The 15,515-nt window shown below is 55.3% G+C and overlaps 2 protein-coding genes across 3 annotated transcripts in view; both read right to left on the reverse strand.

Moving 5' to 3' along the window:
* Positions 1–9,860: 9,860 nt before the first annotated feature.
* Positions 9,861–12,945, reverse strand: ACKR1 (atypical chemokine receptor 1 (Duffy blood group)). The gene is made up of 2 exons (XM_032397173.1): positions 11,307–12,945; positions 9,861–10,901 (listed from the first exon to the last, which is right to left on the reverse strand). The coding sequence occupies exons 1-2, from the start codon at positions 11,328–11,330 to the stop codon at positions 9,930–9,932; spliced, it is 996 nt and encodes a 331-aa protein (XP_032253064.1). The 5' UTR covers positions 11,331–12,945; the 3' UTR covers positions 9,861–9,929.
* A 90-nt stretch (positions 12,946–13,035) lies between these two features.
* Positions 13,036–15,515, reverse strand: part of CADM3 (cell adhesion molecule 3) — a 31,263-nt gene continuing 28,783 nt past the window's right edge. For both annotated transcript variants that reach the window (XM_032397171.1, XM_032397172.1), the window contains one exon: positions 13,036–15,138. In XM_032397171.1, coding sequence (XP_032253062.1) covers positions 15,020–15,138 — 119 coding nt within the window. In that variant the 3' untranslated portion in view covers positions 13,036–15,019. The remainder of the gene's footprint in view (positions 15,139–15,515) is intronic.

Consider the following 15,515-nt stretch of genomic DNA (forward strand, 5'->3'; position numbering starts at 1 on the left):
GTCTTGGAGGACAAGTAGTCATTGGCCAGACAAAGGGGGGGTGTAGAGAGGTTTCCAGTCCAATGGAACAGCCCCACGCAGGGACACAAAGTAAGACAGAAGGCCTTACTTTGGGGAGCAGCTTGTCACACATCATGTCTGGAACTTGGCGTGATTGGCAAGCCCGGGGAGGCAGGTTCCGGGGAAGGTAGGGAGGGCCGCACGTGCCATGCCTAGGCCTGGATTTCCTCTAGGATGACGGGAAGCCAGTGACTCCCAGAGGACTGGTTGGTGTGTTTTTAGACTTTTTCTTGCAGCAGGTGGAGTGGTCTCGGGATGAGCCAGGCTGGAGCCTGAGAGGCCCATCAGGAGGCTGGAAAGCCTAGTTCCCCCGCTTGCCCTGCAGAAGGTGGATCTGTGCCAGCATCTTGCCCTGTGAACCAGACCTGCTCCTTGGCACGACCGTGAGGCAGGGAAAGATGAGCTTGGGGCCCCCATCTCTGCTCCTTCTTCCCTTTGGTTCCCGATCCACCTCAGCTGCCTGATTGTCTCCTATCAGCAACTTGACCTTTGACCTCCTTGCAGCAACGTTTCTGATAAGTGAACTTGCACTTATGGTCTATTATTTAATTCATGGACCGTCTTAGAGGAATTCTGTGTTGAAAGGGAACCCTGGGGCAAGGGGTGGTGTGTGCCAATGAGAGGCAGAGGTCCAACAGCAGGCCTTTCAGGAATCTGCGAGGACTTCCCACCACCCCCACCCACGCTCCCATCACAGGCTGCCTCCTGCTGCCCGGGGACAGCCTGCTGGGGTCAGGTCTATGCCACCAAATGCAGACGAAGCTTGGCCTCTGCGTAAAGGACATGGTGTCGAGACTCAGGGTCTAGAAGCTGAAGACCGTGTGGGGCTGCCTGCCTGCCCCAGGTCTGTGGTGCGTGGTGTGAGACCCTGGGTCCCACATGATGCTCTGTGGTCCCTTTGCTACCTAGAGGGAGTGATGCTTTTCCTTCCTGCGTCTCACGGCCAGCTCCTTGGCAACCCCTAGATGCTCAGTCATGCCTGATCTTGCACTCACCTCACCGCTGATCTACTGACAGTTTCCCACAATCACCCTTCCTGGGGACCCCCCCCAGCCTGAGCACGGGAAGGACAGAAAGGCAAGAAGGTTGCATTCTCCATCAACCTGCCCTCCGACTGGTGCCCCATGGGGGAAGATGTGAGGAACGTCTCTACTTTTGGGGCGGAGGGGGCCGGGGAAGGAACGGGAATGTGGTGGTTTTTTTTTTTCTCACTTTATGTAAAGCATGGGAACTAAGCATGTGCAGGGCCTGCCCCCAGTGCATGGTAATGCCTGAATTTTGAAGTCAAGTCTGGAAGGCAAGGAGACCAGAGAAGGGAAAAGTTCCAGGAACCAGGCCTTCACCTGCTAGGGGAGGGGTGCGGGCAGGGGCTCTGGATGAAGACAGCCTGGGTGAATAATCACCGAAGTGTGCGGTGTCCCTCACACTCCAGCTTTCAAATGAATTGACCAGGATCCTGTTAAAGTGCAGATTCTGATTCAGCTCCGGGTCTGGGGCAGGGCCTGAGAGTCCGTATTTCCTCCAAGCTCCCAGGTCATGCCAATACTGTGATCCATAGCCCATATTTTGAATGGCAAGAGTGTAGAATATGTGCCATTAATCTATGCCAGAGAGCTGGGGGCATCTCAGCATCTGCTGAGCAGACAGGTTCTCCCCACTGCACCACCTCCCACAGCAAGGAGCCTCCGAAGGACCCCATGTGCCAAGGGACAGAAACCACAGGCGACCATGTAGGAAGAGCTGGAATGTGGTCATTTTGGGGTCCCTGGGGCAAGGTTCAGTATCATAAACAGCAGAGGGTAGGGATTGCTGCTTTTTGGCAGTTGAAGAACATTTTATGCTGTGCCCTAAATAATACTGTAATGCAGCCAAAGCCAGCCCAAATGCCAGGAAAATGCCTGCCACAGCCCCATTATCGCCCTCGCCGGGCCAGCCTCTCTTTTAAAGGAACGCTTCCTTGGCGCTTCTTGTTAAGCTGTCTCGGGCACATTGTGTTAGCCTTTTGGTCCCTGGGCCAAGTGGAGACACAGGAACGGAGGTAAGCAGGGGACACCCAGCATTCCTGCTCCTTCTGGCGGAGTTTACGTGCAGGTGCAGTGAACGGCCCAGAAGGCAATGGATGCTTCCCCAGTTGCCTGCAAGGCAGACTCTTCTTTAATACTAATTGTGGTGTATGTCCTCCTAGCTGTAACTCATTTGACAGCTTCCACATCTGTCAGTTCATTTAATCTTCAGGTCAGATCTGTGAGGGAGGTGGGACTGGCATCATTACCTGCTCTTTCTCAAGTGGGAAAACTGAAGCCCGGAGAGCTAAGTCACAGAGCTCAGAACGCCTCGACCCAGCCGTCCAAACACCCTGCCTTCACACACTGTGTTCTTTCCCAGGGAACAGAGACGATCTTGGAATCCCTGGCTGGTGGCTGCGCATCCTGAAGAGCTGTCTATTCTGGTTAGGGGAAGGTATCTAAATTAACATCATCCAAGGCTTGGCAACGAGGGGCAGCGCAGGTGTAATTGGTAAGCAGGTCCTTAGTTCTACCACCTCTATTTCTTAACGCTGATTCTAGTGAAGAGCTTTCTAAAATACGTATTTCGGCTTCTCTGCGTTCCCTTCATAGTGCCCCTTCGTCCTCTTAGAGCCAATATCCGCTAATAATTTCGGCCAAACCTGGGTCTGGAGAGAAGGGGAGCCGAAGTGACCACTTTTGGCCACTAGAGGGACCCCAGGCACCAGCTACAGTTTTTTTTGCAGCAATTGGTGCTTGGTATGGTAGCCACCTCTTGGAAAGATTCAGGTCAGGGGCGTATCTGGCTAGGAATCCCTTCATTGTTCTACAGACCAGGTTTGGAAGAGACCAGAGTATCCTAGCTCTGAACCAGAGGACTTTAATTCAAGGATCCAAGCAAAGAGACTAAAATCATCACAAGTGGGACCCAGACACCAGAATCAAGGAATTACGCATTTTGGTCTAGCTCTTTCATTTAACATATCATCACAGGGGTTTCAGAGTCTTCTGGCCCCAAATATTCTGATTCAGAATATCTTGAATGGAGTCAAGGACTATTGAAAGCCTCTCCCCAGGCGATTCTGATGCACTGCCAACTCAGGGAAAAGCTGCTGGACTAGTCCTGGCTCTCCCAGTGCATGGGACATCCCTCCACTGTGTCTGATGATTCGCTACCGTTTAGCCTCTGCTTGAGTCCTTCCTGTAACTGTGAGCTCATAACTCAAATCAGATCTGCCCTCTTATTCTCTCGCAAGACGCCAGTTCTGTTCTCCTGTAAGAGCATTTAAAAAGCACGTGCAAGTTATCTGTGTGCTTAGTGTCTAATCTCTGCCTCTCACATTTGTCTCTAAACTCCCCAAGAGCGAGGCCATCCTCGGATGTGTTCACCGCAGTAAAACAAGAGCACAGAGCAGCGAAGAGCTCGGTGTGCGTGCGTGCGCATGCACGTGCGGGTGCGTGTCTGTGAGCATGTGTCTATTTTTTATAGTAACAAGAATGCCATAGCCCATCCCTGTCATCTGTAATCCAATTGTGGAAAGACTTTCTTAACATTCAGCCAAAATCAATCTGTTACTTCTCCGCCATCCATGTCCCTAGTTCTAAGGCTACAGCCGACATTTCTCTAATGCTCCCTTCACAGGACAGCCATTCAGCGACCTGAAGATGGCTGTGTGTTTTCTACATTTTCCTAGAATTGGGGTCCCACCTGCCTCCCCTGCTCCTTCAGCCCCTCTGTCGGGGGTGGGGGACTGTCATTTCGGCCACTCGCCTTTAAAGAGCTCTAATTTGTTAGTGTGGTCCCCAGAGCTGAGTCCTTGGTTCCCAGACTGGCCTGTGCAGGGCGGGAAGGAGTGGTGGGGCGTCCTGCCTTGTCTCTTACTGCAGCTTGAGTCTGCATTTGCTTCTTGGCCACCACACACACTGCGGAGTCATCTGTAGCCTGTGGCCGAGTGAAACCTCTAAGTTGTTTGTTTGTTTGTTTTTTGGTAAGAACTTCTGTCGAGCCGGGTCTCTTCCATCTTGTTTTTGTGCAATTGATTTTTTAAAACACAGGTTTTGCCTTAATTTCTATTAAATTGTATTTAATTTCTGCAATTCTTGCTATCCCAGTGGACTTCCCTCCAACTCTGTGCTCCCAGAGATTTCCATGGGTTGCTCTCTTGTCACCCAAGAACATGGCGGGAGCAGCCCCATCCTGGAGACTGAAGGAGTGGCCGTAGAGGAGAGACATGGCATGCTTTTGGAGCTTCCAGGTTGCTAGCAGAGACGGTCCACTTCTTCCTCACCTCTTCCTTGGGGGTCACAGACAGACAGGGCCCAACTGATTTGTAAAGCGCTTTCTTCCCCGAAGCTCCACACCCTTTCCCTCTTCTCTGGGTAATTGCCCTCATTGTACTGACTTTCATAATCCACCACACCCACCTTGGAAGAGTGTGGAGGGGAAAATGCCCTCCATTCTTCTATCTTCTCTGCATCTGTACATAAAGAACATTCCTGGCCACCACGGGGAGGCAGGACCACCTGCTGATGAGGGGCTTTGTGATTTGCTAATGGTCTTTGGGTGTGAAATAGAAGCCTGGACTGAAGCATCAAGGTGACCAAGGACCTTGTGGGGTTTCTGTATGTCCTGGGACCCAAACATGTGTAAGGTTATTAAGGAGAAAGCTGGGAAGTCCTGAGAACCTAGGAAGGAAGGGGACAGGAAGGGACCAAGTGGGTCCAGGGAGATGCTGATGTCTAGAATTGTGTCTGAGTCCTTTCTGTGTCTTCTGGGACCTCTCCCAATGTCCTGAACTTAGGAGGCACCCAATACATCCTTTAAGTGAAATGAGTTACACACCCTTAAGTGCCTTCAAGGGTTAACCTGACCAAGTGCCCAGAACTGCGTAAAGAATGGACTGCTGCGGTGGGTGGGGGTGGGCTCCAGAAGGCTAGAAAAGGAGCCAGAGGTCCAAGGTCTCAAAGGGGTGGTGGCAACGGGCAGTGGGGGCGCTGAGCTGAGCTGGCACTGAAGGAAGGAGAAGAAACAAGCAGCAGGGAGGCCAAAACGTCTCTTAGGTCCACAAAGAGTGTGGGCTCCCTCCCCGAGTGTGATCAAATCTGAGGAAGTGGCTGGACTCCAAATTTGATTCTGAGCCAGTGGAAGACCGTCTCCTTGAACTCGGGGGCATCCCCGGGGACTCACTTTTCCTCAAGTAAAGATGAAGGATGGCAGGCCTTCCAGCTCTCCCCCGATGCCCGGAGCTGTACCGTTCCGAAGGAGAGCGTGCATCACTCCTCCCACCTGTGACTCGGGGACTGTGGTGAGTCCCCCCGGCAGCAGCTGCCCAAGAGTGGACACAGAAAACAGGTTCCCCGGCCAGAAATCTTTTATTTTTTTTTCTTCTGAGACATCATTTAAATTCAAGTTAGTTAACACGGAGTGTAGTACTGGTTTCAGGAGTAGAATTCAGTGATTCATCGCTTCCGTACAACACCGAGTGCTCATCGCAACAAGTGCCCGTTTAATGCCCATCCCCCAGTTAGCCCATCCCCCCACCTCCCTCCACCCAGGCCAGAAATCTTGTGCTGACAGTCCTCCAGTCTTTTCAGCCCCCAAACGACTGAATAGCTGGGAGAGATGCCCTGGAGGACTTTGGGAGGAGGAGCTCTGGGCCCTGACATTTGTTCTGGGGGAATTCTGTGTTTACTTGTCCCAGGGGCCTGCAAACCCTCCAGGTTGGGACACCACACTTTATTCATAGGAAATTAATTAATTCACATATTTAGCACCTATTTCCTGAGCTCTATGTTCCAGTCACAACAGAGTAAAAGCTCCTGCATTCTTGACACTTGCTTTGTTGTGGTGGGGGAGGGGCAGATGAACAGGAAACTGGTCAGCAAACCAATGAAGAAAGGAGACAAATGATACACACCACACTGGAAACATCTCAGGTGAATTGGCGGAGAATAACTGGGTGCATGGAATGGCCGGGGGCCCCATCTCATTTGATGTCAGGAAAGGTGAGTCTTGGAAGAGGCGATATTTGTATTGAGACCCCGAGGATGAGAAGGAGCCAGGCATGGAAACTACACAGGGAAGAGTGTTCCAGGCAGAAGAGATGTCAAGTGCAAAGCCCAGAGTACAAATGGGGTTTTCCCATTCAGAGAACAGAAAGTTCTTTAGGTCCCTGGGCCTCAAGCTTCCTGAGCAAGGAGGAGACAAAGCCACCGTCCGATCACAGAAATTCCTGCGTTGAATTTAACTCCAAGGGCGGTGGGGAAGAACTCAATGCCAAATTGTGGGTGTAATATTCTATTTTCCTAAAGAGAGATTTCATCACTTTCACTGGATTTTCCAAGAGACCTAGGACTCCCCCTTCCCCAAGCATTAGTAATACCCGACTTCAAGGGAGAAGAGCAGGCTCAGGTCCTTCAGAAAGAGGCAGTTTGCAGCTGTAGACAGTGTATTATTCTTTCAGGATAGAGGGAAAGACTCAGGAAAAAAGTTCAAACCATAAGCCTTGAGCAGGACAAGGCTGGGACTTGGAACATTATCTGGGAATCTTAGGGAGTAGGCAACTTTAAGTGCCCCCAAAACATGGTACAAGGAAAGGCGGAGAGACATAGCAGTGTTGGGGCAGTTGGGGTTCTCATGCTGGAAACCCAGTTCCCAAACACATGGACGGGGAATTAAACACGTTTGAAAAATTGCAAAGACTTCTTCCTCTCGTTTATACAACTGCGTCGGAAAGATTTCCTAAATGTAAGTGTGACATAGAGATGGCTGAAATCCCCTACAGCTATGCCCCCCTCCCAGTTCCCCTAAACCAGTTTTTCAAGGGGGTCTTTGGAGATCCTGCCGCAGGTAGTCATGGGAGAGATGAAAGCTGACGCCCACTTTGGCTGAACTCATTTCTCAGCTGGCCCCACCCCCTGCGTGCCCCACATCCCTCCTGCCCAAATCACCCAGAAGATGTGCGGATTCGATTTGGAAGGACTTGGACTTGTTAATTAACCTAAACAGTCACATTCGTCTGCAAGGTGCATTATTGTTAATTAAAGCTGCGATTCTCCTTGTGCCCAGACGGCGGGCTGCTCTTGTCAGAATAATTAGATAGCATACGACGGTTTTCAGGCAAATCCCTGGCAATTAGAGCTGGCGAAGAATTGGGTTTGAAATCCCAGTGACGTTTTCAATCAGAATTCCTCAGAGGGCCACCTCTGGGGGAAGGTGATGATGGGGCTGTGGGGTTCAGACATGGGGGTGGGAAAAAGGGTGTGAGGACAGGTATCTGTTTCCTGCAACCTCTGGGAAGGGACCCCTGCCTGGAATAAATGAACTGTGGGCATCACTGTGATCATCAGTCTTCCCCGAAGAAATAAGTCTCCCCCCCTGGAAGCAGTGTGGATGGACCTTCCCCAGGGCAAGGTGAGCTCCCCACGCTTGCTTGCTCCCTGCTCTCATCTTTCGGAGAGGATTGTTCCTCTAGCCGGGAGGCCCACTAACTCAGACACAGCGAATGTCCCTGCCAACCCTAAGATGAAATTCTGAAGGGTTCTAAGGAAACAGGAGCTGGGTTCCTGAGGGGTTGCTGAAAAGATGCCAGGTTCAGACCAGTTTGGGGGAGGCCGGTGGCATGCGGTGGGTGGGTTAGATGGCTTGGGGTGACAACTTGGGGTGGGAGGACCCCAGGAAAGTCTTGAAGAAACGTCCAAAGTCAGGTTGAGGCTCACAGAAGAAGCATCCCTGTGCAGTAGACAGTGCAGGAAAGGGTCGCGGGGAAGGACTGGGGCAAAACAGCAGGGCAGGGGTGGGATGGGCAGGAGATAAGCCTGGAGAGGCCGCCCGAACCTCCCGGACCTCTTATCAGCCACCAGCTTCTGCCTCGGCCTTGGCTTCGTGAGAGATGTGATAGGGGCTGTCTGGGCTTCTCTCCAGCGAGACCCTGCAGACGCGGTTTGTGTCTAGGGGCTGGGGCCCCGGCTCGGGCCGGGGCTGGGGCCGGGGTGCAGAGCCCCGGGGGCTTGCCTACAGCCTCCCTAGTATCAGGCTGACCCTGGAGGTTTCAGGACGGAGAGCACCCTCCACTTCCCGTGGACTAGGTCAGCCTCGCTGCCCCGAGAGGGGGTCGGGGGATGTCAGGTAGGATGGAGAGGGGGCGGGGCTGGCGGGTTCCGAGGAGGAGTCTCTGGAAAGAGGATGAGAGAGAAATCCCTGTGCCGCCTTTGCGAACTGTGGTTGGAGGCCTTAGCATAAATTAGGTTTGTAAATTCTCTCTTTTTTCATTTTCCCTTCTCTTCTTTCTGTCTCAGAATGCCTCCCGCGGCTCCATGGGCCCTAAGTCCCGCCTTTCAATTTAGGATGAACCAATCAGCAGCTCCCCCGATGGTTGCTAAGAGACAGGAGGTGGGGGGGGGGGATTTGGAGGCTTTGTCACGCACCCACCCAGGAAAATTCCTGAGCCTCTCCGCCGCCTGCCCAGGATGTTCTAGCTCGTGCCTGCTCCTCTCCTGCACTCTCCTAGCTGTCTCCAAGCCCAGAGGCGAGCAGGAACGGTGTAGGGGAAAGCCAGGTTAGATCACGTCTTTACAAAACAGGACAGGCTGTGTCCCGATTCAGACAATGCAAGGTATCCTTCAAGTTTCCCCAGCTTTCAACTGGGTTGGAGGGAGAAACTCATTTCTGGGTGTGTGGCATCTTGGGTCGAGGGTGAATTTGCTGGTGGCAGTAGAAGTTGCGACCCCTACAGAGAGGGCTTATCCACTGTCCTTCCAACCATTACCCAAACTTGGAGAAAAAGCCTCCAGGACCATGACTATGCAACCAGAGCATCAGGGGGATAGCTGGGTTCAAAGGGGAAATTTGGGGGATTCTAAGCAGAAGATGAGTCAGGTCAGGCCCCTCCCCTTGAAGTGCCTCAACCTTCTCGACTTCTTGATTTTTGGTCCCCTGTATGCATCTCACACAGACACACAGAGAAAACCTGGCATAGATGCCAGGGGAAAGAAAACACATTTGGGTAGGGAGTGAGTCGTTAATCCTGATTCCACATTCTGAAAACAAGGATGGAGAGTGGAGCAAAGTGGAGGGAGGGTCTGAGAGAGCGCAGGGCGGGCACACAGGTGTGTGTGGTCGGACACTGAGGGAGAGGCACCCACACGCGGACTGGTGGTATTACATGCATGCACCCAGCATGGACGTAGGTGCCAACAGATGGAGACAGATGCACGCACACACACACACACACACACACACACACACAAGTGTGCACGCTCATACACACACGGGGATTAAGGTCCTGCCGAAGAATGAACCTCGGGGAGATGACTCCTAAGAAGTGGCTTTTCGAATTATCTTGATATGTTCCCTGGACTAAAGGAGCCCCCCGGGATGCTTCTCTCCCTGCTCTCTAAACAAAGCCAACAGGTGTCAGGGACATAGAAGGCAGAGAGGAAGGCTGGACAAGACAGACAGGGTGGGGAGACATGCTCTGAGTCCTTCTCTTTTTTCTGTTTTCTCTCTCCGGTTTCTATTCCTGTTTCATTTGCTTTCCGGAGCAGCTTCTCTTCCTCCTTCATGTCTTCTAGTTTTTCAAGTGTCCTGCTCCCCTCATACTCTGGCATCTCTTCTCCAACCCCCTTTGAGACGGCAGTAACCCCACACCTCTAGAGAACATCTGTGCGCCCTGAGGAAGTTTGTACATCATTCACTCTCTCCCCAGGCCGGCTAGAGAAACAGACACTGGCAGGAAGGTCTGGCATGAAATGCCTCTCTCTCCATGCTCCTTCCTCTCCTCTATGTCCCTGGATAAAATAAGAAACCATCAGCTTCATAAAAGCAGCGCAGACTTTAATTCAGGCAGACAGGTGGGAAGAGAGCTAAGACTTTGCTCCCGCGGTGTCCAGATGAGAAGGCTGTCTGAGCGGGAGGGGCAGGGAGGACCGGGAGGTGCGCGCCGTCTGGTGGTAGGACAGGGCCAGGAGCAGGGGTGTGGCCACGCAGTGCAGAATGGCCACGGCCTCTGCCAGGTGCTGTAGCAAGTCCAGGGCCTGCTGGGCCAGACATGTCGACAGGACCAAGGTCTTGGACCTCACGAGAAAGTCGAAGCCCACAGCCACCCCATAGGGCCACCAGAACACAAACCAGGCCCACAGGACGTTGACCCAGGGACACGGCCACCTGCCCAGTATTTTCATCAGTGCCTTGGCTCCTAGCAAACCCAGTGGCAACAAGGTGAAGATGGTGAAGCAGGCCATGACGTGTGACAGCTTCAGAAACCAGTGGCTCTTGCTGAATGTCACGGAGCAGAATCCACGGGAAGTGTCAGTGGCCAGGGTGACTGGCAGCCCCAGTAGGATAGCCATTCCCCAGAGTCCCACACTGAGCCCCAGGGTGATGCTGGGGACCTGACCTGTGCTCATTTTGGGGCCCAGGCAGGCATGGCAGCCTATCAGCATAGCCTGGGCAAAGGCTGAGCCATACCAGACCATGTGGGCCAGATGGCACAGCGCTGTGCCCTGGACACCGTTCAGCCCCGGTGCCAGGATGGGCACCGCAGTACTGAAGAGGGTGCTGCCCACGGCCAGCTGTACCAGGAAAGGCCGTTCGGGGCACACCTGCCAGTGGGAGAGAGGTCTGAGGAGCGCGAAGAGGACCGCCCCGCCGGCAAGGATGCCCAGGACGCTGGTGAGGATGAAGAAGGGCAACGAGGAGCCGTCCAGCAGGCTGCACGAGCGGCAGGGGGCAGCTGCGTCCACATTGCTGTAGTTATAGTTCAGGTCATAGGAATCATTAAACTCGTCCCAAATATCGTCTCCAAAGGGGAACTTAGTAGAGTCCTCATCCGCCACCTGGAGGACAGCCCCAGAGGGGACAGGCAGTCAGATCATCTGTTTACCCCACTGAAGAGTCCCTGGGAATGAGGGGGCGGGAGGGGGAGGCGGAGGGGAGGCTAGCCTGGAGGAGGGGACACAGGGGGACAGTGGGAGAGGATGGAACAGGGAGCCTGGGAACCTGGGCAGAAGAGCAGGGGAGGGGACCGGACAGGCAGCAAGAGCCGGACAAGGTCAGGGCCAGGGCGCTAGGGACCCGGATGGATGGGGGACCCAGGAGACCAGAGTAAGAAGGAGAAAAAGGAAACAGAGGGAAGGGTAAGAGAGGAGCGGAGAAGAGAAGAGGTGCAAAGGCCCCCGGGCAGACCGAAAGAGGTGGTGAGGCAAAGACATGGGGGACTATGGGCCTGGCCCCACACTCACCTGGTGCTGCAGACAGTTCCCCATGGCGCTGCTGGACTCGGGGCAGGCAGAGAGAAGGGCTGGGAACGTCCTATGGGCAGCTGCGGCTCCAAGATAAGTGCCAGGGGCTAATGAAGGCCATCAGTTCTGGGCAGGGCCATGGGATAGGCGGTGGGGGGAGCTGGGCATTCAGGAAGACTCCGTCCCACGCCCATGGCCTGCCTAAGCCTCAGGAGCAGAAGGGGCACTAGCCCGGGGCTTCCTGTTTTGAGGTTGGATTCCATTGGTGGGGACCTGTGCTCGGGAAAGGAAAAAGGCGGCCAGCAGATAGTGGGTATTTTCCCAAAGGTGGAAAGGGGGGCTGAGAAGCCAGGGGGTTTTCCAGCAAGGACGGAGTCTTCGAGCACCAGGAAGGAAGAGGGGCCAGGGGTGACTTGTGAGACAGAGATAAGAGACCTGCTGGGAAGGCGGAGGGAAGGGGCAGTTGATGACTCTCACTGAGTCTCCACCCCCTTGAACTGGATCCAGGGAAAGCTGGCTCCAGGGCGACATTTGTGGGAGGGGGTGTGAGTGGTGCCTGGGCTTGATCCGCGGGTGGCTGATGGCCCCAGCGCCCCGCCCGTGTGCGCCCCAGTCTATGTGTGTGGCTGTGTGTTGTACGTTGCATGCACATATCTGAGCGCTAGGTGGTAGGCAGGTGTCTGGGTGTTTCCGTGCGAGGACGGGAGGGGCTGGGGGGCAGCTTTCAAGGCTGCATAATGAAGCTCCTTCGGGGAGCGATTGGGTGTTCGTCTAGCCACCTATGGGCGCAATGAATGCATTTTCCATACCCAGCACAGTACCGGCCTGACGAGTTAAAGCAGGCTCTGGGGGACAATGGGGCAACATGTTTTAAAATGGGACGGTTGCCTATGGGGTAATCTCTATTCATATTTCTGTTGGGGGACATAAAGGTTCTGGAACGGCTGCACTGGCTGGCATCTCAGCGACATGCACAGTCCCTTACTGGGGTGGGGTCCTCTACTTCTCTCTGGCTGGCGAGCGAAAGCATGGACTCTGCAGACGCAGGGCCCTGAGCCAACACCTCTGCTCTTCTGCCGCACCCCCCACCCGGCTTCTGCACCATCTCCGATGTTTCCCTGCATTTTACTCTCTCGGGTGGGGAAACAGCCGGGACTTTGGGAGGGGTGAGTCATGGAGTCTCAGGAGCTGGTTAGGTGACACTATTTCACTCCAAGAGAGCATGGCATGTTTCAACTCCAATCTCACCAAGAAGCTCTTTTGCATTTAGGTAGGGGTGCATGGAGCCAGAATAGGGAAGCCAAGACACAAAAGGTGGGCGCCTTACGCAGATCTTCACCCCCTTTCTTCCCAGGATGCCAACTCCAGTTTCAGGTTCAACGTGAGCGGCTTAGACAGTGGTCCCTGGGGAGGGTCTGTCCTGCACTGGGGCTGGTGGAGCCTCTGCCTTCATTTTAACCTTCTCCAGCACTGCCTGGCGATGGGCCACGGGGAGCAGTCAGACTACCCCTCCCCAAACACACTGGAAAGCAAGCACCCGGCCAGGACCCCAAAGGGGGCTAAACACCCTTCTCTCCCTTGGAGAGTTCTGTGGTCTCCATACAGGGATGCCCTTGGGAGGGGGCATGGCAAGGCACACGGCCACCCCCAGAGGCGCCGGACGCAGGGGACACCAGCAGGACCACCCTCACACGCACACGTCCCAACTGGAGCAAGAAGGAGGCAGCCGGACGACACGGATAATCCAGATATATTGAGGGTGGCCCCTCTGAGATTAGCACAGGAGAGTTAGAAAGATTATAAAGATACACGATCCCCTCCCTGCTCCCCTCCCCCCCCCCACAGACAGACACACACAGCACAACGGCCCCTCCCCCCCGCCCCCCGTACAAATATGGCTTCTGTGTAATATGGACAGAGTGGTTCAGCTCAAAGAGGAAAGGTGCTGGGAGACAGGGAGCCGACAGGCCTGGGGCCCTAGGCTGCCTTGCTGCTGTGGGGGGGGGCCCTGGCTGAGGTGGGGGGTGCCTGCAGTGCCCAAGGGCCCTAACCAGTGGCTGGAAGATTCACGAGGCTATGACCTGAACGGAGGGGGTGGGCGAGCCTGGCGGACGCAGCAGGGAGGATGTGCCGGAGGGGTGAGCGGCGCCGAGGGGCACCCTGGCTCAGGGAGTGTGGGCAACCTCATCTCCACGGCAATGAAGGAAGACAGAAAATCAAAAGCAGGAGTGGAAATGGGAAGGAGACCGAGGTCTCACCCCCAGCCCTCGCCGCGCAGGGGACAGACTGTAGGGGAAAGAAGTGACAGCGGTCCTCCCAGGGTCGGTGCCAGGGAGCGGCCTGAGGGGTGCATAGCAAAGCTGTGGCACGGGCTCCGTGGCTCTGAGAAGGGAAACTGAGGCAGGGCTTGAATGCTCTGTGTTTTAGGGAGAGACGAGATGGACAACTGAGCAAAACACATCCTGGGACTGTTTTCTCCATGACCAATGGGCACTGAGGGTGGCCTGGGACACACGGGGACGGAGCCACAGCCCAGGTGAGGTCCACAGCCTGATTAGGAGCCCGGCCCGCCCGAAGCCCTCCTTGCAGCGTCCCAGCCCCCCCCCCGCCCGGGCGCCCCCTCCGGCTCTGTCTCACACACATGTGCATGTACACACGGACACAAGCACGGACACCGTAACCACACACTCACAGAGTTCACATTACGCCCCTCGTCTGGGCAGGACACAGCTCAGTGCAGCGAAGCGCCTTTTAGTATTTTTGTTGTTATGTCTGCCTGGCTGCTGTGGGAACGGGAAGGGGCACAGGCGGCACAAGACGGGAGGAGTGGTTGCCGAGCGATGCCGGAGAGAAGCGGTGGCCGAGCGACAGCGGGGCTCGGGTCAGAGCCAGGGGCCGGGAGCAGCGCCTCTCCCACAGCTGCTGGAGCTTCCCTCCCCCCCCCCCCCCCCCGGGGGCCTGGCTTCCTTCGCCCTAGGGGTGAGGGGTAAAACGGCCCTCTCCGCCATCCTCCCCCTGCAGATCTACCCCCTCCGGGCAGGGACCTGCGTCCTCCCCATGCGGAAGCCCTGGGTCCCTGCGTGGCTGCCTTCCACCTGCGGGTCACACCTCCTCGGGGCCCCCACTCACCCCTTTCCCGTTGTGCTGGAGGAGGGGTGACCGGGTGGTACCTGCTTCCCTGTCCGTAGCTTGAGGTGCGTGACTAGCAGAGGAAAAGCCCCCTCCAGCTTCTGCTTACCACCTCCCCATTGCCCCCCCGGAGGCCAGGAAGCTGCTCCATGGTAGAGGACGGAGGGCGGAGGGCCGGGGAGGGCCCCCCACACCAGCCCGGCTTGGCTCCCTGTCCTCACCCCTCCGCCTTCACTCTCCTCCTAACACTCCAGGGTTGTTGTTTTCCTCACCCAGGGCCCCTGCCCCTCCAGCCTGGAGACGGATTTGATTTGGGATTGTTATAAAAATAATAATAACCCAAACGCAGAGAAGCCACGGAAAGGGCTGAGGGCAACCCTCCCTCCCCCCCGCCCTCCTCCCTCCCCATTCCAAACCGAGTACAAAACCGCACCCAAAGCAGACATTCTGTACAGGGGGGTGGGGAGGGCTGGGGAGCAAGCGGGAGGGGCGGCCCTGGGGTCGCTCTGTACAAGTCCAGGTTGGTGATGGTCCCAGCAGTCCCCGTGGGGCCCCTGGGGGGCGCAGGAGGTGGCTGGGCGCCTCTAGATGAAATACTCCTTCTTGTCGTCCCCGCCCGACTGCCCGCCTTCTGCATTGATGATGGCCGTGTCTGCGTCCGGGGCGTCGTCCGAGCCTTTGGCCTCATGTGTCAGGTAGGTTCCTGCAGAGAGGGAGAAGCTCCTCCTGTCAGTTTCAGGAGCAGTTTCCACACCTCTGAAGCCCACCCCCCACCCCTGCCCTGCCCTGCCCGCCCACCACAGCCGTTCCTGCAATGTTTCTCCTGCTTAGAGCTTTCTACCTCCCCACCTGACCCAATTTGCATCTTGCTGCCAACATCCATCACCTGACCACACCTCATGAATTAATGAATGAATGCAGTCCTTAATTAGAATCTTATTTATAAAACAGGAAAAAAAGCCCATGTGTGCGTGTGTATAGGTGCATGGGTGTGTATATGTGTGTATACATACACAGGTACGTGTGTATGGGTGTATGCATGGGTATGCGTGCCTACACGTGTGTAAGTGTGTGTGTGTG

This window comes from Phoca vitulina, unplaced genomic scaffold (assembly GCF_004348235.1).
Source record: "Phoca vitulina isolate PV1807 unplaced genomic scaffold, GSC_HSeal_1.0 scaffold97, whole genome shotgun sequence".
Classification (NCBI taxonomy): Eukaryota; Metazoa; Chordata; class Mammalia; order Carnivora; family Phocidae; genus Phoca; species Phoca vitulina.

Excerpts from the sequence above, each read along its gene's own strand:
- ACKR1 (XM_032397173.1), bottom strand. The coding sequence starts at position 11,330 with ATGGGGAACTGTCTGCAGCACCAG. Across the intron at positions 10,902-11,306 it reads GGAACTGTCTGCAGCACCAG|GTGGCGGATGAGGACTCTAC; the intron begins GTGAGTGTGGGG and ends GCTGTCCTCCAG.